The following is a 26,092-nucleotide window of genomic DNA, read 5'->3' on the forward strand; positions in this document are numbered from 1 at the left end:
ACATGTCTAGCCATATTACCTTGCACTATTCTGCGTCGCATATTCTTTAAATTCCTGCCACAGACCAAATGTGACACTTCGTAAATGAGGGCGCCTCGCATGAATGCTAAAGTAGGTTTTTGGCCTGAAAATATCAAGTCCTTAGTAAAGAGGATAATTCGGGTTGGGGGATGTATTACTGATATATACTACTCTCACTTACTAAAGCGTAAAACCTGAATGGATCATTGTGACACCGCTACATTTTCAGTACATCTGGCTGTGAAACAGGAAACACAGTCCCCCCTTCAATTTGACGCCAAAATGTACACCACCAAACTCATCTCCTCATATCATACTTCTGACGTTGTATCACATTATAACTTTCTAGAACGAAGAGTCAAGTGCGCACATATACTGAAGTCATGCGAAGAGGCCATCACAAGTGGATGAGGAACACAGGAGTTTTCAAAAGAAATTAGCACCAACAGGTCTGTTAGTTAGCTTGATGACCTTGTCATCCACTAAAGCCTCACACTTTTGAACTTTAGCTGAAATTACTTACCGGCGTACTTTTCGCTGCAGTTGTTTGTTCCAGTTTGAGTTCTTGAGTCTCCAGTTCAACTTCCCGCTGATTAAGTTCTCTTAGTAATCTGGCGTTTTCTTTCTTCAGCTCACTTATCTGAGCTCCTTGATTCAGCACGGTGGCCTCAAGCTGATTGAGTTGATGTTTGAGTCGGTCTTTCTGATAGGAGAAAATAAACGTTTCGATTAAAAACATATACGAAAAGAGTACGAAAAGTTCAAGTGCCAGATACGGGTGAAGCATACCTTAGGTTGACCACTTTGGGCCGATGTTGAACTACCTTAAGTGGTACTAAACACATCTTTGTATGGGAGGGCTCCTTTCCGTTTATATGTGGTAATAGGAAACTTGAGGTTTTTCAACGAGAAGTGCAAAAAACACATGACAACATGGTTTTTTAGAGTGTATTCACCTTAAAATAAGCTATTCATTAAGGCTCTCCGAACAGAACCCGCTCAGTTATAAAGACCTTTTCTACTGTCGTGGTCAATCTTGTGGGTTTGCCGTACAAACGAAATAAATAGTGCGACCGTTTATAACCCACCAGACGTGAGTGAAATTCATGTCTCTTCGTCTGCTCCATCTTGATGCTTTTGTTAAAATGAATAAGACCTACGAATTTGAAATAAATAAATCTGGCTTGCGAAAGAAGTAGAGCAAAATGCTATGCCTATTTTCAAATTAGAAACTATCGAATGATGGATTCACTCTGTGTTCTAGGGATTCCTAATTAATCACTGTTAGGGTGTCCTTGCATAGAGCAAGAGAACACAAACAAGCGGCTAGTCAACTATTCGAGTTCGACTTCGGTCCTTCATTAGATCACGTGATATGGCAGCATTTCGGTGCCAGAGATTCCTGTGGGTTACGAAAGTGTTTTCTATAAAATGTATGACACAAGTGACACTGAATCGGACCATACAGAAATTCCTATTTGCGCGCACTAGAGAAAACGTTGTGTTTCACGTGCATATACAATCTGAGTGAGAAACCTAATATTACGGATGTTTGAATAGTCCATGCAACTTCAGTGACGTGACGAACGGATTGTTAATTTGTACGAGCTAAATCTGACCAGAACAGAGTTTGTCAGGTCTTTAACTGCAGTGCTTTCGGTGTGACGAAGTGAAGCCGCCAGACTTTGTGAGTGGTATCTTCAACTGTTTAAGTAAAAGTGAATTACGCTTACTTTCCGAAATCCATCATATATTACCCAGCCCTTGGAAGTTTTCTCACTAACTCATGATTTCCTATAATTCATCACTTCATGTATGCCCTGGCAATGATTCATCGTTCTTCGCGAGATCCGAAATGCAACATAATCAAACAGGTCGGAATTAATACGGTACAGGAAGCGATGACAGGAGCATGAATTTTTCTTCAACCTCCCAGGAATGGTAAGATGCGGAACAGTTAAAATACGTGTGTCCATTCCTCAGTTTAATGTGATTTTGTGTACTGCAACTAAGCTAAATCAGTTGTTCATGTATATCCCTGCACTAGAAAGGTTATTAGAAGCCTCTTAGACGGAAGGTCAAGACAGACACCCGGAAACCAGGAAAGTCAATTAATTATGGCGAAAATCACTTCACACATAAGACTTTATTCAAGAAAGGGATGAATTTATCTTCGGGAAGAAACTCAGTCAACGCACTACAGGAAAGAATGCCACCGAAGTAAACCCATAGTTCCAATAGGCTAAGCATGCCTTCGATTGGAGTGAAATCGGGGATTTCAGCTGACGTGTCATTGGTCTTCGAGTTGTTAAGCACTATCCAGGATCCATTATAGAGTTTTGCATGTAACCGTAATGTCAAATTATAATATCATACTTTGGAGTTGTTTCCATGCGTTTGAAGATGGAAGGAGATGAACCAAACTTTTCTCGTTTGGCTGCCACATTCTCAAGAGTACTATGTGCATGCAAATCGCATCAGAAACTGTTATGTGATCATTGAGTTAATCTCGACGAATGTAGTTCAGATTTTCGTTTTCTGAAACAAGCCATTGATGTCATGTTTTTATGATACCAAATTCTTATTTTGTGTTTCATGTCATTTTATTTCTACCATCAAGCCACTTTTTCGAGACATTTAGGGTTGGGAACTCAACAAGTAATAGATTATTCTTGTTACTGATTCCCAAGACTCCATGGTCTCATATTTGAAATTAACACTGGGACTCCAGCAACAGGAATTTAGCTTAAATTCTCAATGATACACATGATTTTAGAGTGATTGTGACTTGAGGAGATCTGGCAGTGTTCAAAAGAGATTTCGTCCTGTCCTTGAGGTCAGTCATCACTGAAAAGCCAAGAAGCACTGTACACATGACGCACATCTTTTGGTAATCATCAGCACTGCGAACTTCACGAAACTCATAGTTTCAAACCTGTGCCCTGCCGTTCAGTGGTTGAATATTTAACCGTTCGGCCATGAATAGCTGGCCAGCATTTTGAAAAAATCTCACTTGGGTAGGATAAATTGCCATTCATTCTTCAGTCATACAAAACCATATCACCGTGAACACTTATCGACTGACTCCTCGAGTGACAAATTTTCAGAAGGCGCTTGCACATTCTTATGAAATTATTTTCTCTCAAGTTTGCTGATTGACTGGTGAATATTCGGCTGGTCTTTTCGCGTTTTCGTCTTTTCCATCTAAGGATGGAAAAGGCTGGAGCTATCGGACATACAGTAGCTGCGAAGTGTCATTAAACTTATTCATTCAGGTCACAATGTTGAGTCAGAATTTATCTACCCCCAATGTGCACAGGTGTTACCCACCACACTCCAAATTAGGGACATGACTGAAAATATTATACTTTAAAAAGTACACCATGCATAGTTCCTGGCAGACTGAAAATACAATACCATCAATTTACAAGCATTGGTTCACACTGTCTTTTTGGAAATTGTCGTCTAGATAATCAGTATTTTACGGCTTCAACCTCGTGCCTCTCTAAGTTAGACTGCTTTGGATGTGCAAATTTCAGCAACCCTTATTTGACAGTCCGTTAGCTTAAGTCTTAAGGCATTCTGTCTTCCAAAGCAATCCCACATTCAGGTATCCCTTCAACCGGGTGAGTTCATCCCCTCACACAGCCCAAAGCACAAACACCGCGAGCAGCACACATCTAGGAGTAACAATTGCGAAGTACCTGTAGATACAGCCACGTCGAAATACCAATAACTGTGTTTTCCTTAAAAGTCTTGGCCGTAGTAAAATATGGGAGGGTTTGGGTGTCAGATAACCGTTTGGTATATTCGTCAGCTTAAAAAGGGTCACAAAGTTTCACCGGGAATGCATTGAAGACTACGGGAACGTGGCTCAAAAATTTTGTTGATCCAGAAATATTAACCCAGGATTGTCTATGTACAACAATTGAGGTGGAGTCCAAACGGGTTTGCGTGTGATCGGAGGGTTGGAGAGCATTTGGTGGCCTCCGCTCTCTCGAAAACAGACAGCACCGATAGAAAAGTGCGGGATGGACTCGACAGATTACCAATGCCTCTCTCTTTGGTGCACTCCTGAGGCAGCTGCAGGTCCGCTGAAGAGACCATGTGCGCATATTTATGTTTGTGGGCCTTGTGAGTATTGAGAAGAGTAAGTATGTATGCCAACTGCACCAGCAGAAGTGACTTGTCTGTGGCGAATGCCTGTGTCAGTGTGGGTAACGTTCGAAGCAGGTGTGTGGTAGGCTGCGTGTGAGTTCATCAACCGTGGGTTTAGACGAGCGTGTGCTCTCATATGTATAGGAAGCCTGAACTCGAATTCGACCCAGTCAATTCGCGAATGTGCCAAGGTCGCGTGAATCACTGTTCACATAGCTGCTACAAGTCCGGCTCAAAGCAGCATCTTGCAAATCCAGAGTGCAATGATTTGATGATTGTTTCAACTCAGGTTCATTCCACGTGTTCTCTGAACCGGTGACTGTCTGTCTTGGTTTACCTGATGGTCTGACTAGCTTAAGTGAACGTCAGTACAAGAAAAAGGAGATTGCGTTGGTCGCTGGTGTACTTGTTTCTTAAAAAACCACTTACCTGAAGAGCTTTACGATGTGTTATTTCTTCACAATGAAGTTTCTCATGCAGTTTCCCCAGATCCGCGTCCTTTGCCACTAATCGCTGTTGCAGTTTAATGACTAAACTTTGAAGCCGGCTATTCTTGGTCTGCTCGGCTGCCAAATCCGCAACGGCATTTGATTCTGATATCTGGTTGGGTAGGGCATCGGGCAAGTGTAATTCAAGCTTGAAGAAAGGCTGCTTAGTAAGTAAACTGGAGTGAATGGAGCAGAAACGGTGAAGTGGTCGACAAAGGCTTCAGGTAAAATAAAGTTTGCTAGTGGTTCAGAGCGAACAGGAGACAAATGTTTCGTATCATTTGCATGAGACCAGCTGAGAAATCTGTTCAGTTAGTGCTCACTCACGTTGGTCGCGTGTTCAACTTCCTACAACCACCTCATAGACAATAATATGGACGAATGTACTGGTGTGGCTTCTAGGGATCAAAAGTCTCTTCAGTGAACTAGCATCTGTGAAAATTTTTGAGAACACAGTGCAAGCAACGAATGTCCGGCAAAGCCAAAACCAATAGTCTGGGATCGCTGTTGCCAGGTTCATGGTGGGATCTTATTCTCTAACAGTAGCAAATGAAAATTTTCGTGGTTATTGTCGGAATGTGCCTTTTTCGAAATCCTGGGGTCCACGTACGAATGCCAACTCATCTGCTCTTATAATTTTGCTGCATGCGTATGGGCTATACTCATAGAGGTGGATTAAGAGACGTCTTCTCAACGAACACTGACTGGAAAGATTGCTTTCGAAGGATACGAAAGCAGGTGAATTTCATCCCCGAGCTATCAGGTGACCAGCTCAAAGCTTCAAACATGAGATGCCAAATTTCATGCAAGGCATAAGTAAATAAAGCCATATATCTGATAATCAAACGGTGCTTGCTACCTCTATCAAGAGCACCAAATTTAGCACAACTTCAATATTCCAACCAGTCATGAGACCAGAGAATGCTGTAGTTGTGATAACTAATTAGTAAAATAAGCTGAAAAATACACTCAAGTTTGCTTCTGAGAGATGTGTAGCACCTCGTGTTTGCGTAGGACAACACGATGCCATATAAATTTAAGATCGAGGTGCAACCCTCACAATTACTTTGGTCGGTTGGAACCATAACTATAAGGGCATGCCGTATAACATGCATTTGTAGCATCAACCGCGTTAAACTTTAAGTTATTTTATCGTCATGCATTTCAACTACTGAAATACCTTTAGAGTAGCATTGAGTTACTAAGTAGTAAAATCCAGTGCTTGCACCACGTTCCACGCCGGATTGGCCCGAGTTCAACAAAATGTTCCCCTGGCCTCCTGGTTTCTTGACATATCCTCCTAAAAACGTTTATACTGTAACTTCCACAATTCAAGAAGGCTGTCGAAACTTCGGAGTATCGTGTATTCTCAAAATGTCTTTTAACATTTTCATAGCGGATTTTACACCTTGTCAGTTTTTTCTATCTCCGCGCTAATAGTTGTGACATCCATATGACCAGTTTACTGGGTTTAACTGGTTAAACACCCAGGGTTTTCGCCATAAACGATTCCACTATTTACACTGACATTGATCCTACGGGTTTGCGATAATTACTTCTTCCTTACTTGTAATTGTGTTATCATACGGTGTAGCCGGACCATCTTGGCCGTCCCGTCGTCCTTTGCTTCCAGTTCCACCAACTGTTTCCTGAGACTTTCCAGTTCCAAGTCTTTAGTTGCCTGTTGCTGCTCAGCGTTTTGTATTTGCGCAAGAGATATTACAGCAACTTCCTTCAGTTGCTCATTTTCGTGCCGCAGTTTCAGATTCTCCCGTTCCACAACCCGTGATCGTTTTTTCCACGTTTGGTGTACGCTGTCGGGGGCGGCTTCTACAGTTTGAGAAAAAAAAATATTTTCCCGATTTATTTCTAGTCGTATTTATAACAATGAGAGAAGTTTTTCTTTCATTGTTTATCCTTAGCCAAGATTGGGAATACTCAAGACAATTTCTCGAAATCTGGTGGAAATAGTGGAGCCCCAAGGTGGTGAAAGAAACTCTCGGTGATTACTGCACTTTTTTCATCCAGCGATCGTTTGCTATTGAATGGTGTTTATTTTTTTAGTGACTACTATTACTCATCACCTTACATAGCCCCCTCCAAGTCATACTGTCGATTAATTCAGTAAATTGGTCAACATTCACTCGCCTAAAAACTCACTACCGGGCTTCCTGTTCATTTTAGCTCCCTTCCATTAATTTTTGCCGGAAAATCAATGGTTCTCTTCACCAGATTGTACTGGCTATGACACTCACTATTCTTCTAAGTAGGCTTTACCAAACGATTAGGTATAAGTGAAAAAAATGACCGAGCCATTACCCACTTTGATGGAGGAATGCACTGTGTACTTCTTTATGACAGTTGAATATCTTACAAAGTTTAGCCACTTAAAACGGTATATGCACCGAAAATTATTTGTTCAGTGTTTGACCATCGATTTCTTCGAAGCATCGCCAGAATCTGGTGGGAACACTGGACCAGAAATGCTGAGGTACGTTGAGGTATTCGGGGAAAATAACTCACCCTTGATAGAGGAACTGATCATACTGCATAGGTTGCGCTGGCTTGGCCACGTGCTGCGTATGTCAGTTGATCGACTTTCTCGAAGGGCTCTTTTCGCACAACCACGTGAAGGGTAGAAGAGAGCCAGAGGCGGTCAAACAATGAATTGGCAACGAAGTATAAAAACCATTACCAGCAAACTCAGCTGCGCTGGTCATTGCCATCTTCCTGGATGGGAACCCAAGACGGGCCACATCAACGGCTAGAGACACATGTCAGATGTGGCCCAGCCGCGCCCTCAATGGCGCTCATGCATCCAAGCTATCGCCTTCATTGCATAGCTCCCTTCCCAATCCCCTCATTTGATATTCCACCTACAGTGCTGTACTTACGCACTAAATTATCAGCTCCCGCCTCCAACGCGCAGCTACCTACCCCACCTCCCCGAATCATCGGTGAACGAAGATGTGGCAGCTACAACCACTGTACGACAAGTACACGGTTATTACAGCTGACAGTAATGATGATGGTGATTTGTTCAAGCAAGCGGAGACCATAATTAAGAGGCAGCACCAGCTGTCTTTCTATGTATTCCAGTCGATGTTCCAACCCCGAACTTCACTCTGTATGTTTTTGTCTGCCAGGATAAACTGTTTTGCTCTTAAACGAAATTAATCAGATGTTAGAATGTTCCTGCCTTATTTGTGTTCATAGTAGAACACAGTTGTCTTTTTCAACCTCGACAAGGGTCTACCAATGCAATAAGTCTTTGAAGCCGATGGAACCGGATACCATTTGGAAATATTAAGTTCAGCAGATGGTTGGTTGCAAAAAAGTCGAATACACTTACATCTATTGCTTCAATGAAAAGTCCGAACTAATGGATATCCTGTGGGTATTTTGCGTATGTAGAATCTCGACAACTGGGTTTGTGGAAGGATGACTTCTTAGTTTATGAGAGACTGTAGTGTTCTTTTTGGTTGTTGATCTTTTCTCCGAGCTTGGCAGCTTACTTTTCAGACGTTAAGCCACCAGTAATCGGGGCATCATCAGTGCGTCTCTCGTGACAGTCAACTGCTTTACAATCAGAACTGTGATCTTCCATAAAAAACCTAATTCCACTACCTGGGCCATTATCTCCTTATCAAGAAGCGATTTCCTCCTGTTCGCTGAAATTTTTGTACACGAGAAATACTCCAGTGTTGAACAGGGGGATGCAAAACCAACAGGATTATTTCGCTAATAAAACAACAGTTCTCATAACAATCCAATATGACTGTTTGAGAATGGTGAAAACTACCAAGCGTACAACTAAAATGGTTCCGGCTGTACGAGGAAATTTTGGAATTTTAATGAAGGTTTTGTTCTGTAGGCGAAACCAATCAATGCTGAGAAACCGAGAAGGACTTGCACTTGTACAGCCACTGAGCAGGCACTGGCGACTGCAGATTTAAGTGTTCAAATTACTAATCTGGAGATCACCGGAGTTTGGTGGAATTTGTACTGCTGATAATTTTCAGTATTTTTCTGGGCAAATTATATGCATTTGTCATGAGAGGCTCAGAATGGCTGAGTTAAGGCTACACTCATATGTAACTATGAGGCAGAAGTGTAAACTCTAGAAATCACCTGACATCTTGTTTAGATCCCGAAAGATTCCACAGAAAATTCGCATGTACATTGAAAAAATAACTGTGACATCGAGCTGAGATTTTATAATATCAGTTGGTCAGATGCTCTAGTACAGCTGCACTTAAACCATATTTTGATAACTGTTCAAAATACTTCCAATCAGAGAACCAAATCCCCGATTCTGCCAACTGTGCACCTGAATAGCGAAGAACACCGTGACACTAGACGTGTTGTACACTGAAGAAAAAACAGAACAACGTTGCTTGATACACAGATGTCGAGCATAGATGAGCAGGAATTGAAGGCATTATTTACAGGTCCCCGATGACGTAAACTAAATAACTGAAAAAAGTTTGAACAATTTTCAACTATTGAGAAGAAATGGACTAGCGAAGTTTGGAGGGTTAAAGCTAGGATTCACTAGGATTCAGAATTCTAGTCCTGGATGTCGAGCTAAACGGCAGTGAAATACACGGAATTGAAGGCATTATTTACAGGTCCCCGATGACGTAAACTAAATAACTGAAAAAAGTTTGAACAATTTTTAACTACTGAGAAGAAACGGAGTAGCGAAGTTTGGAGGGTTAAAGCTAGGATTCACTAGGATTCAGAATTCTAGTCCTGGATGTCGAGCTAAACGGCGGTGAAATACACAGTTATGTGCGGAAAAGAAACAGAAAAAAGGTAGTGTTATGTCTGGCTACCTTTCCAAAAACTAGGCAGACTTCTAACCCTCATGCAGTCCCCAAAAATACCTAGGTATTTCCAACAAAATTGTACCCACAAACTTACCAGTTAGCTCGGAATTCGGTACAAGTTTCTTTTGTTTCATTTGTATGCTCATTATTTGTTCCAACTTTTGATTTTTCTGTACGAGGCGCTCAGTGAACTGCCAGACTCGGTTTAACATTTGGAGTAGTTCTTCTTCAAGAGCCTTTCTGTTAAATTCTCTCGACTCACCCGGTTTGTTTCCTTGTGGCTTCATTGATCTCCAATCATGTTTCGATGTAGGCTTGAACGGAAATATGGTACAGTAATTTCTTAGTGCTATTCACGATATCGTTCTGCTAAATATGCTGCAAAAGAAGCGTGTCACGCAAAAAGTAATGATCTATATAGGAGGAATACCAAATCCTCGTGATGAATCAAGAGTGCGGGCAAGTAGGATGAGGCAACTTTTCTAAAATTAAAAACAAAGAGTCGCACTGCTCCCTTTTCGTACGATGGTCCTCCTTTTGTGTGTGAGGGATGCTTATCTAAAGCCATAAAGTAACTTTGAGAAGTCACGACCGGTTAACAGTTTACGACAATATGCAACGGGTGCATCAGTTGTAATGCAGTTTCAAAATGCATACGCCAGCTTGGGATCCTCAATAGTATTCTACAAATCGTTCCGCCAGTTTTTTGAACTTCCATTAGATTGACCAGACCACACGGAGAAAGACATACGCTCTTCGCAAGCAAGGCATCTTCAGATTAAATAGCCCAACCCCGTAGCCCTCATACTGACATTTGTATACCATATATGTGTATATATATGTCAATAATTATTTAAACGGAATCCACTGGTCGGAAAATTCCTGTCAGCTAAAAACATGTCTGCAACAATAAAAAAGGATCCTGCGAAAGAAGTCCAAAACGCTCTCCTTATTATCGGCATACTTTTTTGAGGCCGTTATGCAAACCCCCTTGGTAAAGTATACGCAAACTTCCATCCAGAGTGCGACCTCCTCAGAACATACCGGGTCAAAAATTTAAAATGTTGTGTCATTGAATCTAGTGAAAATTCTCACTTTAATACGTTTGTTTCCGTTTGTATACGATCATTCTCAGTCATATTGTATCACTAAAGGAAGACGATAAAGAAGATTGACGATAAACTTGATGATGCGCTGACGCTAAGAAGAAATTGTCTACTCAGTGGCGGAGAAATCCGAGTGCTGGATCAAGGCATTTTCAGAGCTTCTACATATTTCTTCTTCCGGGAAAAATAGCGGTTACCTATCCGATGGGTGGTCGCTTCAACGGTTTCCGCCATTGGTTCGTAAATACCCTTCGACCAATTTTTTTCCGAAACCCGTTATTTTACGCTGACCTACCAGATTGATCCGATGGTCTATATCAACCAGGCAAATGAGGGAGTGCATGTCACGTGTCTGTTGCTCCACTTTCTCAGCAAATTAATAAGTTTCCCTTGATTCTCTGGAAATGATGCAACGTCTTTTGCCTTACGCGGTTTGTGGAGCATCATATTGCCTTTTCTGAAGCGGACCCTTCTAAATGTCCACTGAGTGTCTGTGGGCTTTCTCTGAACAATTGGGCTTATTTTCTAATACTAATTTGGCACTTAGTGACAATTTCCCAGATGACCTTCATTTCAACATAATATTTGTCCTTGTGTGGATCTTAGCGGTCGTGTGAGTCGGAGATGTTACGAGGTTACGTGGAGTTTTGGTGAGGCTATGTGGTTTTTATGTGTGCCCCCTTTTGTGTGAGTCATGCTCGTTTCTGGTCAATGCAAAACTGAGCAAATGGAAGTCACCGTTTGGCTCCTGTTGCTTGGCAAGGTGCGGTTATTGTGCGTATGAATGTTAGACATATTTTACAGAAGGGGGACTGCTCAACAGCTGAATTCAAAACTTCGTATTCAAAATACCATAGGGGCGAGTTGGGAGCCCATCGTAACCCAATTTCTTTGTCGGTAGGCAGTACCGCTAGTAAAGTGTGTTCAAGGAACAGCTTGGAAATTTTCGTTAACCTCCACACGTCTGGTGGGTAAACTGGCGACCGACTGCATGAAAAAATCACAGATACACTCAACGGCTTTGAAAAGCACACATTCATCATCATCATCATCGACAGCATGACATCAGTGTTCAACACCGATGCTTCACTGCCGTACACATTAATATGTCTAGTTAGGGCAACCACTGAGCGCATGCGTCTGTCTACGACAAGCACGTTTTGAATAACTTTGACGAATCCGAAGTTGTCTTGTGACTGCATACGAATGGCGTTCGCTAGATCTTTTAGCCAGTGAGCGGAGGCGCAACAGGAGGCAACTCATATCAACTGCTGGGCGTAAGGGACAGCTTTCCATGTGTGTTTTGTCCTCACATAGCTGCCATCTTGAGAATTCCACGTGGATGTGACTACTAAAGATGGAAAGCTTACAACAAACCACTGAACCGAACAGGTCATGCTATAGTCTCAGTCTTTATAGAGTGGGGCTGCTTTTAGAAACATGGGAAAAACTAGAAAACCCAGAGGTTAAAATGTGTTTTATGCTAAAAGTTCCTCGGCAAAGCTGTCCTAAATAGGGGAGTTGTTTCTTCGAAGAAATGCTGCTCTATGAGAAGAGCACAAGGAAGAACTGTTTTGGTGCTCTGCATATGTTCCGATATTCCAATAAGTCCAGATGACCGAATCAATAGTATGATGTCTCACAGCAAACAGTTACCGTTCAGAAAGTCCTGGTTACTAGTTAGTTAGCTTCAGCAAGATGTTTCATTTGGAAAAATTGCATTGATAGCTTTTTTCAAACTTTAAAGTCAGTTACTGTCAGTCCTTCAGATTTTTACATGCTCATGCATTTTATAGATACGGTTTCCGGTTTGTGGTATCCGGGATCCACGTGTGTGGGCTATCCTTCCTAGTTCGTTATATCCTATAATTTACGGTTTCACTCCCTGATAAGTTCGGTCATCGAATCCGTAATGAGGCAGTTAGAATGTGCGTTTTCGGCTGTGCAACGGGTACTTCCATTGAAGAATGTATTCAGCACCAAAAGCTGCCTTGGTTGTGTTGCGCATGCCGAACCATCGTTTGCCGAAGAGAGTGCTGTTTTCCATGCCTAATTCAGAGTGGCGTGAACAGAGAGGTGGCCAACCCTTGACTTGGCAGAGGAGTATGAAGATCACGAAACGCTTGGGTGCTGTCGGTGCTACTGGCCTTCCAGGATGGGGACCGCGTGATCCTCACTGTGCCTGGTTGGAGACACTGCAAGATATGGCTGCCAACCGATGTCAGTGGCGTTGTTGTTGTCAGTTTCTATCCAGATCGCCTGAGTGAGTGTCTGGGGGTATAGGTACGTTAGCAATAAGTCCCTTCCCCGTCCAGCTTTATTCTTTTCGTTACTATAAAGCTTTCAAATAAATCATGGTTGTACGGCAGTGAAGCATCGGTGTCGAGCACTGATGACATGCTGTCGATGATGATTATGATTATGAAGTCATTCGTGCCAGATTTTATTTCTGTTTACTCCACCATCCCACGGACTACTACAGCATGAAATAGAGACCACAAAAAAGACGAGATGAGTTGGTCAAATCCCAAAATCAACTGATCTAAAGTGAAGACAGGGGCGCATTCGCAAGTGCTTCTTTCTACGGTGAAGATGCATGAGCTTCGTATGAAAAAGCTCGTTGCATATCAGGCGCATTCGCAAGTGCTTCTTTCTACGGTGAAGATGCATGAGCTTAGTATGAAAAAGCTCGCTTGCATACCACAGTAGTGTATTCATACCGAGATTTCACAAAGAGGAGGATAATACTGGTAGCTTACCTTCTGGGTTTTTGCTGCCCACTGGTTTGCCAGAAACTCGTATTCAGTACGGAGTTTTTCAAAATTCGCGTCAGCTGTGAACGTTCCACTATTGCCCTCTGAGCTATTAAAACGTTGACAAAAAGTTTCCAGATATTTCGTCGACAGGTTTTCATACTCATCCACCAGGCGGTCATACTCTTCCTTCGAAATGGAGAGATCAAGCTGTTTCTGGAGAGTCTCAATCTGGAACGATGTCATTTCTGTACAACTGGAGTAGTAACTGAGGCACATTTGGGCCATACTCTCTACTTGAACGAGTCGATTCTTGAGCTTTCTGATTTCCTGGAGGAAACGAAGGTAGAACCCAGTCAGAGTGGAATAACTCCGCTCACGGATAAACCATCGGTGAATGTCTTGGCGTACTGTACGTCTCCTAAGTTACAAGTGTCCACAAGTCAAATAGACAATCACGATGCTAGCAGACCAAAGCACACCCTACTTATAGTGACCATTCAGGAGAGAGGTTGCAAAAATCTTAGCACTTTTTATGGAATTAGTTAACACCATCGTAGTTGCATCAGCCAAGCCGATTGGATCGCTATGTTCTCATGCGATGCGTTATGGCCACAGAATTAAAGATGTATGCTGATTTGCAGAAATGTGCCTTATAAGAGCTACTGTACAGTATCCGATCCTATGAAACTGAAGTTTCGGAACGGTCAGCTGCTTAGTTCCGTCTCTGGATGTCAGATTCTTGCAGTCGCTGTATAGTTGTTTTCCATTAAACATTCGCTTTGTGATAAAAGAAGATGAATAATAACAAAAATAAATAGAGCGAACCAAATTTTTGCACATCTGAGTGGACCAAAGGGATGTATTTTGACCGGACGAGCTTTCAATTTGTTTCCCAAATTCAACCGGCCCAACGTAATGGTTTTCGTGCAGGCATCGGATTTTTTTTACCAGAAGATAACTTCACATCAGAATATTACTTGCCATAAATACAGAACGCTTGAGGGCAAATCCTTGATTTTCTTTTCAGTTCCATCATCAGTCATGAATAATCGCGAGTACTGACATTCAGAGGTGTTAAGACGGGTCGATCAAGCATTAGAGACTGGTGTTTGGAGCAGGCATTTGCTTAAAATAAGCGGTGATTTGCCTATGGTTGAAAACCATAAATAGGGAAGAGTGAAATAAAACACGTGTCAAACCACCGATCCGAACAAAACAATCAACACAGAATGGCATACATACTCTTTACTGCTCAGTATCATTCAGGGTAAACAAGAATGAAAGCACAGTCTAACAATATTTGTCCTTGTTATTCCCGTCACTCTCTATGTTTACTATACCGTTATCCTAGTCTCATTGGCGTCTTATTCGCCGTTAGAAGTTGTATTCACTAGTCAAAGTTAACTAATGAACTTGACATCTAGATGTTTACAATTCCCAACGGTCACATTCCTCAAACCTCGGGGTTCAGGTCGGCAGGAAGCATATTACTTCTGCCTTTTCTCAATCGTTTCCAACGTCGTACCTTTATCATAAATTCAGTGTCTTCGAACACATCCCTACCACCAACTGCGCCTTTTAGTCTGTGTCTTCGTTTGTCCCACTGGGACTCTTCAACCATGAATTTATTGGATATTTAAAACCCACCGTGCCCATGTGCTATCTCATAAGGTTTTTTTGCGGCATTCTTTTCCAGAATATGAAATATGCGTCCTATGTTTTTTGCATGTGAATAAACTTCCACTTCAGCTGCTCCATCCGGCTTCACTGTTTCAGAGATGCAATCGTTTGGTTTTCGTCAACTTATCTCTCATTGCCCTCAGCCAGGTAATCCAACTTTACTCATGTCCGTTTCTCGGGAAATCGTATAACTCTAGAAAAGTAGCCTTTTCTCACCCTTTTTTCTGATTTCAAGTGTTCCTGAGAAGAGGTAGCACGTAACACAGCTTCATCAGTAGCAAGTTTATCCAACTATGGATCATGGTTACCGAAAGACCCTCCATATGGAACTTAGTGATAGCGATTTGCACTGGTTATGCATCGCATCACTTATTTCTAACTCCGGAGCTTCAGAATTTCATAGTTTCTAATGAAAAACCCTGAGAAGTACACCTTCCTGAGTGGTCGACCGTACAAGCGCAGACAAAACTGCTTGATGGATACCCCATCAAAGTATAGTAACTAATACTTGGCCTTTCGTTTTAGTCAAGTTTATTAGTGACTCTCGACATACCAAGGGATTTGGATCAGGTTGAGCTTTTATCAAAACTATCAACGTGTTGCCTACACGTATGACTCGACAGCCAGTTCGCAAGCTTATAAAACAGTTGGTCGGTATGCCTTCAGTCCGGCAAGGTCATATTTACGACTTGGCACAGTTACGGCGGTACCAAAAAGCATTGTTGGTTCTTTCAAAGAGTCTGTTGCAGTTAGATGTTCCATCTTCAGAGGCACTTTTTGGTGCGTTGCATTCAATCCCTAACGTGATGTGTTACGAATGCAAAACGACCTCTACAGGTTCTGAAAGTTTCCATACCATGAATATGTTGATTGTTGAACTCACCAAAATCGTCGGCTGAAGTCCAAATAACGCCACCATCCGTGACATTTGCAATTACTCCCATATTTCATCTACAGCATCACAAACCCTCGGAATTCTCAGTCACCAGTTTTCCAAACTGCACAATCTGTCCTTCGTCGTTCTGAGTTTGGACATTTCTGTTGAACGACAACTTCCAAGAGATCACAAAATTTAATACAGTGAAGTTGATTTTTGTGTCTGCTCCCGTTTACAGCCCTCCTCTTCAGCCTCCTGTCACAGAAAATTTCAGATTCTACTTGTCCTGTTGTCTAACCTGCCTGGGATAGAATCCAGCCTCTTCTCGAGATTAAAACAAATTCTCACACTTTCCTCATTTCTTACAGCCAAGCTGTCGGATGATCTTGGCGTGCATCTCTTGCTATATCTTACCGATAAAGTCATAGAAACGTTCTTCAGAACTAACAACAACAGCGCCTGTTACGTGCATTTCCGATAGACCTTCACGTTGCATTATTCTAATTAATTTTGTCGATTCATCATCTCTGCTATGGTAAAAAGATCGCCAGGTTTTCCTTCGTCAAATGACTAGATTTGGAACTCCTTTCCATCCTTTATGTTCCCATCCTACATTGGTAGGGTTCGGTTAAGACGACTGTCCTCTGTTCATCTATTTATGCTCATTCCCGATTTCGGTTTTGGTTGCCAATACTGTGCATGCTCTTTATTGTGTTCAAGTGCAAGGAAATTCTTTTACAGTACGGGTCTGCCTAGGATGAGAGCTTTGGCAGTCACCGGCGTTACTCCCCAGTACACCAAAATAAACAAACTTCGGTCGCTGTAGCGTCAACCAAGCTCACCAGTGAGACCTGGTATTGCACTAGCTAGCGACTGGTTTAAGGCTCTCGTCTTGTTTATGAAGTGTGTTTTCTACCCAGAAATATTTTCAGCTCAAAAATGGCGTAATATTGTCGTGTATATCACAACTGCTTATCAATGAAGTGGAAGAAGGCCCAAAACAGCCTGGAAAGCAAACGAACGGTGGAGTAAAAACGGGCCGTTGGAATGCCACACATCAATCACTGACTTTTTTTTTGAGGAATTGGTTGCATCCACATTGTATTCAATGTTCATCATTATCATCATCATCGGCAGCGTGACATTAATGTTCGACACCGATGCTTCACTGCCGTAGATTTACCACTGCTATGCCGTACCGTGATTCTGCTCCGAGATTTCGGATTTATGGCTAGGCTAGCATGGTTCTCCATCGTGAAGAAACTGGTGCGACGCTTTACCCACATCAGTTAAAAAGAGCCATATTAGAGGGTATTTATTCGACTTCCAGAGTCTCTTCCATCAAGTTCTTCAATGGATATCCGTATGAAGCATTCCCTATTAACCGTCCAACTTGAAGTTTAGGACAAGACTGGAAATCGGTCTACTAAACATTTGACCTACGCGATTGGCATCACGTCGACAACCGCCGTGTTGCGGTAAAGCTTTCGAGCCAAAGAATTGGACTGAGTACCTTAATTGTCCTCCGGTCTAGGTGCAGGTGTCATAGTAGTATCTCAGTTAACATACAGCTATGAATTTTACAGATTACGACAGTCAAGAGCCATTGTCTTGAATTACACTCAGTGGCAGCGAAATCGATTTTTTTTATCATCAGTACGTCAAAACCAGCCCACAGAATCATCGCGTCGCTGGTGTCGACCTCTGTGTTGAAGAGTAAGGGTGTCTACAGTTTCTTCAAGAGTACAGAGGTTCAAGAACAAAATGAATGTGTAGCAACCATTGCTTCATGGGGCGGCCTCCGATTCTTGATTTAAACGCTTGTTTCCGTTCCTCTAATCCTTCTCAAAGCTGCATAAAATTCCCACACTAAAGTCCAGTACCGTAAACTACTAATTATATGACATTGTTTTTTGTCGTGTTAGGCCAAGTGGGGTTAGTTCTGTAGGAGGTTTCTGTTGAGTGACCAGGGGGATGTGCGTATTGGTTTTGTACGAGTCTATAGGGGCCTGGGGTTGCCATCAAAGCCATCTGGAAAACGGTCGTATCTATAATTGCAGGAGTAAACCAAAGTTCCGTTATCAGTGCGGTTTGTCTGCACCGAAGGTAAAGAACACCTATCCCAATGATTCAGAAACATCGGAATAACATAGAGATTTCGTCGAAAAAAACAAGAAAATCGTTTAAACTAACGATGGGTTTAAATAAATTTCAAGTGCATCTCATTTCCAGCGGCCTGATAGTCGAGCTGATCACAGGAACTGTCTTCCCGTAGCCTCATTATTCCTCGTTGAAGAAGAGGCTTAATTAACTGGCCTTCAGGAATGAAGGAATCAATATGAATCTCCCTACCAAGGCAACGATACCTTCATATCCGGTTACTTAACAATATTATCGATGGCTGCACCGAATTCAGCGATTTTGATTTCAATATAAAGCGTCTTAAGCATGCAACTTAGCATTTTACGAGCGCATGGCCATATTATCCTAAACACTATCCCACTGGTCTGTAAGCACTTATGTTAGATAGTCACTATTTTTAGGTTATTGTATTGCCGTGGTATCTAACTTACCTTTCGCAGCACAACTTCAAGTTCCTGAGATCCAGCATAACGTCTTAGCAAAGCCAACTCATTTACACGTTGCATTGTCAATTCTCTTGATAATTCGCCAAGCCGAAATCGAATTTCTGAATCTCCGTCTTTAGAGGTTGATGTGAATGCATTCTGCAGTTTGGTCAGTTCCTCTTTATACACTTTTCTCTCGGCTGTTCTCGCATCAAGTTTCTCAATCTCTTCCTTTAATTTCTGCTTTTCGATTGCCCAGTTCTGTACGAAAAATAGAATGCAACTTTTCAGCGCAGTAACAATTTTCTTGGATACTAAAAGTCAACATGCTACACATTTTGCTTCAAGGTGAACGTTTGGGTTTGGATTCCAACTTATCAGTAAAAATTGGTAATGCAATAGTAAAAGTGGAATGAAATACACTTTACGGTCAACTTCTAAACTGCCAATAGGTTTTTTACTGGTACGGAACTCCGAAGATGTGTATAATTTTTCACCCTTGAGTCCAAACCTCACAAAATGTGCTTGTAAATTTGTACACATTTTGTAGCTCTTTTTATTCTACGACTATTTTGGCCGAAACAGTCTAAGCCCACCCTCTATGGCATAAAGTCAGTCAGAATAACTGTAACAGACTGGTCTTTCTGGTCTATATCACACCACGTGCACTTGGACGGTGACTCAGCACATCATCATCATCATCATCATCATCAGCAGCAGCAGCAGCATACTCGTCATCATCATCTTCATCACCGTCGTTTAATCATTGCTGTTATGAAATCGTTCTCGCAACTGAGTTGCCGGTGACTCACATCTATACAGCTTGGGGTGGGTCATTCGGTTTCTGGGCACAGACTTAATGTCGACAAAAGCTATATTCCCGAAACAGGAATTTAAAAGTTTAGCTGTCTACGGCTAAATGACCCAAGTGGTTGGAGCGTAGATTCACTGACCGGAAAGTCCGTGGTTCGAACCCGACCTCCGCCCACTCGACTTCCCATGTCTAGTCTTGAGCAACCTGTCAGTATCCCAGCTCTCTTGCTTTCTTCTGGTGGCGTGGCAGCTAGGCATCGGAAGGGTAAACGCTTCTCTGTCTACGATTAAGACAAGCGTTACAAATAACTATTCAGCAAGCCAACATTATCCTGCTGATCTGAACAATGGAACACCAGGTCAATTAACAAGAAAGAAAAAATCTGGATCGAGCCAACCTTGACAGCAAAATGCTGACATTTTCTAATTTAACGAACATTTTGATTCCACATATAAATAGTCCCTCGTTACCCATAAATTATTTTATTTGACCTACTAGAAAAACCACGATGATCCCAGAATGGGTTTGGCAGCAGTCATTTTACGAATGCTTATTTCTGCCAAGGTTACGCAGCATGTAATAAAATTAACTGCAAAAAATCCTACTCGAATAAAGTTGGCAAAACGCTAAGCGTCTAAGTAGGTGATTGTTGACCAGTTGTTTCTTTGTTATTGACACAAGATATGAAATTCTGAAACAGCATAAATAAAGGCGTGCACAAAACTTTGGGCACTACTGCATACCTATTGCCGGTGGATGCTCTGAGCAGTTTTGCTCAATTTATGGAGGGCTTACCTCTCTCTCCTTTTGGAAGTCCTCATAGAATCCGCAGTTTCGATGTCGACAGACAAAAAACGTTGGTCTGTATTCTCCCACAGCTAGATCAAAATGATCTATCGTTCTTTTCTGGTCAACTAGGTCGAAAAGCAAAAGATTCAAGTTTTCCTCCAGGCGGATAAGCACCTTATCTGGGCTGAGGCGTGTGTCTTCGAGCATTGAACTATGGAGGAATGATATTTCAGGGAGCTTGTTGATTGCAAAACTCTCCAGTGTTTATTCGGCCGATCCGACACAATTTATCACATTTTTTGCCGTTGGATTCCTGAAACAAGAGATTGAAGCTGTGATCAGTTGTTAGACAGCTGTTTTATTTGTAGACCAGATACTATGCGGGTGTCGTGAATTCCCATTGGAAATACGCTTCTTCTGCAGGGCCGTCAAGTACTCAAAGAAAACCCAAGTTGCCCAATGGGCTTCCGAAAGACTAACAACTTAGTTTGCTGATTTTTCCCATGGTTCGTTTGTTAGTATGTACAACCAAGCTATGGATTACTCATTTGAAGGAAACCATTCGTTAGTGTAGGGATTTGAGCAATACATATTCGGACAAAGGCCGGTACTCAGTATATCGTAGACTAGCCAGTGACAAAGCATGTTTATTACTTCATTCAAATAACAGATAACGAACCACGTCTTTTGCTTATGTCTAAGTATTTTGACAGATTAAGGCCTCGTGGGTATACATCATCGGTCACACACTTAAAGTACATTTGTTGCGCATGAGCCGAATACTGATCCAAAAAGTAATAGGGTTTTACCGTCGCAGTGGATAGTGTCCATAACGCACACGCTGACCTCACGTCACGGCCACAGGTTGCAAAGTTTGGAGAAGTTACAAAGGTGATCCCGATTTGAAAGGCTTTTTCGCCCACGATCGGTCTACTGGAAATTTCACAACTGATAAAGTAGACCAATAGATCCACTACTTCAACTGGCTGGGCTCTAAGCACTCTACGCTTTACAGATAAGAAACGCATGCAAAACCTCGCCAGATAATTATTCAGAGTGGCCTGGTTTTGAGGAACTATAGCTGGGGACAGCAAAACCGTCCGCCGTGTAAGTGTCAATCACCGAACTCCTCAACAGCATTTCAATTTAAAACAGAGACAATAAGAGAAATTTCAGACGACACATCATTAGAACCGTTGGAGAAAAACGATGACGAATGGCACTAGACGTTGTGAACACAAGTAAAAAATTGTTGCTTAATCATACGTTTTTACAGGAGACTGCTCAATCTGACCTCATTAATTTAGAAGGGGGACCGCTTTGATCGCCAAACACCATCTAAGTTTCTGCTGAAAGACATACTCAACATTAGGTTTCAGGTAATTAAGAACGACAATCCTGGAACATTTGGAAAGGTTGCATCGTTTGAAGAGAATGACGTCGGCAAACCCTCAGCCACTAATATTCAAGCTTGGTTCTCACGAGTTTCTCTCTCAATGAGTGTCAATCCGCTTGAAGTAATTTTAGAGAGTACCTCGGATGACACAACTGCCGGGCTGATGCCGTGGTGATTTTTGTATTGCGTTCTTGCGCACGTTTTAAAGTTTGAGATAACCGTTTAGGCACTCCATTCCACTGATATTCTACTTTTCCTTGGCACCTTCAGAAAGATAGGTGTCGTACTGCTTGTCAGGGCTTTAGACCTTATTTTTGAAAACTCAAATGTGGGCACCAATTTGGGTGAGTGCGTCGTTGAGTTGAAGTAATATTCCACACTGGGTTGCTGCAGCTGATACTTAGCTTTAATCGATGCTTGATTCAGAAAGCTCGAATCCTTCCGCAAGCTATGTTAATGAAGGTGGGATAAAATTTATGAAATTCAACCCATTGCTGGGAACTTGAGTTTGCGAACAAAATGCGATTCTAGCTTTTTCACAAATAATTTCGCTAGAACACGGCTTCCGTCGGCTGGTCAATAAGGTCAACAGGATAAAGGACCGAAGTAACATGCTGTTATGGTTTCTTTCCTTTGGACCTTCGAAAATAACTAGCGTTCTTTAGGGCAACAAGAATTGTGCGGTTTAAAGCCAATAACACATAATATCAACGAACAAAAATACACTTAAGGCATAGAAATTGAATATACGGGCAGTACTAGGCACTTAGTCAGAAGTCCGTAGTGCAATGTATCATTTTTGCTTGTAACACTGACAAGCTGTCTGAAAGATTATTTTGAAGCCTTTGTAGAAGAGTATGGCACCAGAATTTACTATTGTGATATGCACTGTTGTGCAAGAAAAGTCAGGTGCACGAAGAATGTCCGACTTCTTGCAATTGTGGACTCCTGCGGACTCTGGGATCCCAAAATAAATAAAGTAACAGTTCTCGATAGTTTTTGTTCATTTATGTTACAGAGCTGAACAACGCCGCGGAATATGCCCAAGACCAGCCCATAAACAATGTATTTTACTCAGCTATCGGCATTTTTTCTTAAAATCGAACCATCATTGTGTTAAGAAAAGAAATAGGAACAAAACACTCAAAAAACTCTACATAGAAGCGAAAATTTACAAACCCAAATGGAAGCGAACAGTACAGGGAGATAATGAAACAGATGTTGGAGGAAAGGCCTGCTTTAAATAAGGGTCTGTCTTCAAAGTAACAGCTACAGACACCATGACTAACCAAAAGTATTGGTATTTTCAACAGACTCCGGTAACCACAAAGACTTTCACATCGTTTTGTTGGAGGCTGTTACCTTTGGCAACCCACTCCATTTTCAGCCCTCCAGATGAAAATAATGCGGTGCCAAGCATTGTTTGATATATCCGTATCTACAGTGAAGGTATCCAATTGCCTTCCGCGTCAATGGGGCACTTTTCATTGATTGTATGATATTGACCCAAGGTCTGCTTTTCTACAAAGATTTTCTTCGCTAAATGTATGCCGCATACTGGAGTCCGTCACGAGGAGACTGTACCTTATCTTGAGGATTTGTACACCTCGGCGACCCAGTGAGGTATACTGTGGGGTGTCTGAGCAACACTCGCAGAGCACCTTACGCCAAGTTTTGTGGTCTGACCACACCGCTGATCCCTTAGTTTGAGATTGGAACATGTATGGTAAAGTGTTTCGTGCAAACGGTATTATAATTGCATTTCCAGCCAACCGCCACTGCTCTGTTTACAGGCATGTAAGCCAAAGACTTTGGTTGAGGGCCTTAATCATCCTGCTGTCTGAATGTGGGCGCCTTGGCTGTATCAAACGTGCAGCCATGAATTGCATATAGACAAATAACATCATGCTACGTCGGAGATCGCGTAGTGCCATCAGCCAGGTAGCCCTATTTGGTGCATAAAGCAGGGTAGTCAAATGGAAAAAGGTTATTTCCATTTTATATACGTTTTTTTCTTCCTCTTCGCATCATATAACTCCTTCGTTGTAGGTGCAGTAGTTAAGACTCATGACTCCGTTCCTCCTTCATTGGTTTTGCAAATAACGTCCACGCGTCATCCGACGCCATCATCTTCATGCATCTGGAAATCAATCTTCAAGTCTCCACGCCCAGTCTATCTGGCCCTCCTTCAATGTCCTCACTCTGAAGCAAGTTTCACGGCAGCAAAACGTCACCATTGAACGCTGATGTCGTGCCGTCCATGATGGTAGTGGTGACCAGTGAAGTAAGTAGAAATGAATTTACCTCCACGAGGCTGGGTCGTACAACGTTGTACAATCCAGTGAACAAGTCGCCATCAGTGACCAAAGCAGGCACGTAAATCTTGCCAACATGTCAGACATGCTGCAGATCAGGGAGCTACTGTGAACCCTTTTGTTAAGGATTGTCAGGTATGTTTGTGTTATATGTAAGCTTACAAAGGGATATTCGAGGACGTTCATCAGTTAGTTGGCATGTATTTTATGCAGGCAGTACCTCGATGTTGGACGTTGTGACACTCCCCTGCTAGCCTCTTTACCATGACAGGTCATGTTCTCACTAGTAGGTGTTCTGCCACGCTTTCATCTGACTCGGTTGACAAAAGTTTGCAACTCTCAAAACTCCAGCTTGCTTAAGCCAAGCCCTTGTCGGTTAGCCCCTGAAGGTCCCAAGAAATCGAAAGGCTTAAAGCCTCGTTATGCTGTGCTGTGACTATGTTAAGGATTGTCAGGTATGTTTGTGTTATATGTAAGCTTACAAAGGGATATTCGAGGACGTTCATCAGTTAGTTGGCATGTATTTTATGCAGGCAGTACCTCGATGTTGGACGTTGTGACACTCCCCTGCTAGCCTCTTTACCATGACAGGTCATGTTCTCACTAGTAGGTGTTCTGCCACGCTTTCATCTGACTCGGTTGACAAAAGTTTGCAACTCTCAAAACTCCAGCTTGCTTAAGCCAAGCCCTTGTCGGTTAGCCCCTGAAGGTCCCAAGAAATCGAAAGGCTTAAAGCCTCGTTATGCTGTGCTTTGACTAACTTATTGGTTTGATAGTTTTCCACGGGAATATCTTAGGGCCTAGCACTGAGTTTATCTAGGCCGGAACGTATAGAATGCACTCATTTTCACAGCAACTTGGTTTCACTATAGACTCAGCTGAATCTTTTGTAATGAAATTACTTTAGTGAATCTGCTGTGTAAAGGTAGATTTAGGTTTTCAATCGTATCACACTCAAGTTAGTGCAGCATTATTTTAGAGAAGTGACTCACTGAAACGACTGGCTGAAAGTCTCAAGACAACGGGAACAAACGGGTGATAAAAGGACCTGCTACTCTCCAAAAGCAGGCATGCTGAGGTAACCAAACCTTCAAACACTAAATCAAAAGCTGTAAATATAAATTGGCAGCACAAATGCTACTAATATGGATTACCCACACACAGAAAACTATGGGGACCCTAACATCAAAAGCCAAGAGCACAAAACGTCCCATCATTCGTGACCACTACCACAATCTCCTGTCAAGTTATACGTTGTCCTTCTCGCAGTTGACGTCATCCTTAAGAGAACATACAGGATCACACTTATCTAGGTAGAAGATGTTTTGACATCTGTAGCACATGGTCGAGCCACCGTAATGCTGTTGCTGCAAATGAAGTATTTGCCGAAAAGCCAGATATCACTTTTATGAACATTATACACACAACACTCCTGAGACATCGGTTTTTAGGAACCTAGAGATGCTACAGATCCTCTGTGCACAGAAGCTATTTCCAAAAGCTGTACAACGTATGTTTTTTGACAGATATATGTCAGCGCTGCTTCAACGCTGTATCAGTGGTTGTCTATGGGACACCTCAATTATTACTAGTTGGAAAATGTTACTCAGGTTTTCGAAGATCATTTACCATCTTCTTCAGGAGTGCTGCCATGAGATGTGCTATAACTCTGGAGCAGCAAACGATGACCACAAGTTGGCTGGACTGAAGATATGGCGAGAAATGTTATCAGTAACCTCAGCCATAATGGTCACAGTAAAATCCGGACATCCTAATCTACCGTGGGTCCCCCCAAATCAAAATGCATTGACCAATTATCACCGAAAAAAGAAATGCCTACCGGTTAAAATCTTTAGATATAAATAAAATGTGCAACATAGTTCCAATGATGGTTGTATCAACATTAGTTTTCTTCGGAGTGTTTTGCTCCAACCCCTCTTGATGAAAATGCGCATAAATCTTTGACCCAGGGCACACCTATAATTGAGACTTATTGATCGCCAAAAGGTAGAACGTGAGTCGCAGGAAAGTTTACTTATTGTGCCGATATGGAATCGTTCTGTTTGCCACCCCTGCAATCACAAAATCGTTATGGAATATACACGTAGTCATTTGAATCAACAATTATAGAAGGAATTTTGTTGCAATCGTTCGGAGAAGTTCGTTTAATGAATTCATATGGTATTTTATGTAATTGCTGAAACACCTTAATATTCCAGACAGGTTTTTGATGACATCGATACCGAAGGGCTTACATTATTTGTAAACACCATGCACTTGCGGATTGCTTCTT

The 26,092-nt window shown here is 42.1% G+C and overlaps 1 protein-coding gene across 1 annotated transcript in view; it reads right to left on the reverse strand.

The window, feature by feature from the left end:
* T265_08419 (hypothetical protein) overlaps window positions 1–20,360 on the reverse strand; it is a gene marked incomplete at both ends in the record, with an annotated part of 53,084 nt that extends 32,724 nt beyond the window's left edge. Inside the window, 7 exons of the mRNA XM_009174218.1 lie at window positions 545–724; window positions 4,609–4,779; window positions 6,235–6,497; window positions 9,594–9,813; window positions 13,365–13,688; window positions 18,492–18,746; window positions 20,095–20,360. Coding sequence (XP_009172482.1) covers window positions 545–724; window positions 4,609–4,779; window positions 6,235–6,497; window positions 9,594–9,813; window positions 13,365–13,688; window positions 18,492–18,746; window positions 20,095–20,295 — 1,614 coding nt within the window. The remainder of the gene's footprint in view (window positions 1–544; window positions 725–4,608; window positions 4,780–6,234; window positions 6,498–9,593; window positions 9,814–13,364; window positions 13,689–18,491; window positions 18,747–20,094) is intronic.
* Window positions 20,361–26,092: the final 5,732 nt, after the last annotated feature.

The sequence above is a fragment of the Opisthorchis viverrini genome (genome assembly GCF_000715545.1).
Source record: "Opisthorchis viverrini unplaced genomic scaffold opera_v5_220, whole genome shotgun sequence".
Classification (NCBI taxonomy): domain Eukaryota; kingdom Metazoa; phylum Platyhelminthes; class Trematoda; order Opisthorchiida; family Opisthorchiidae; genus Opisthorchis; species Opisthorchis viverrini.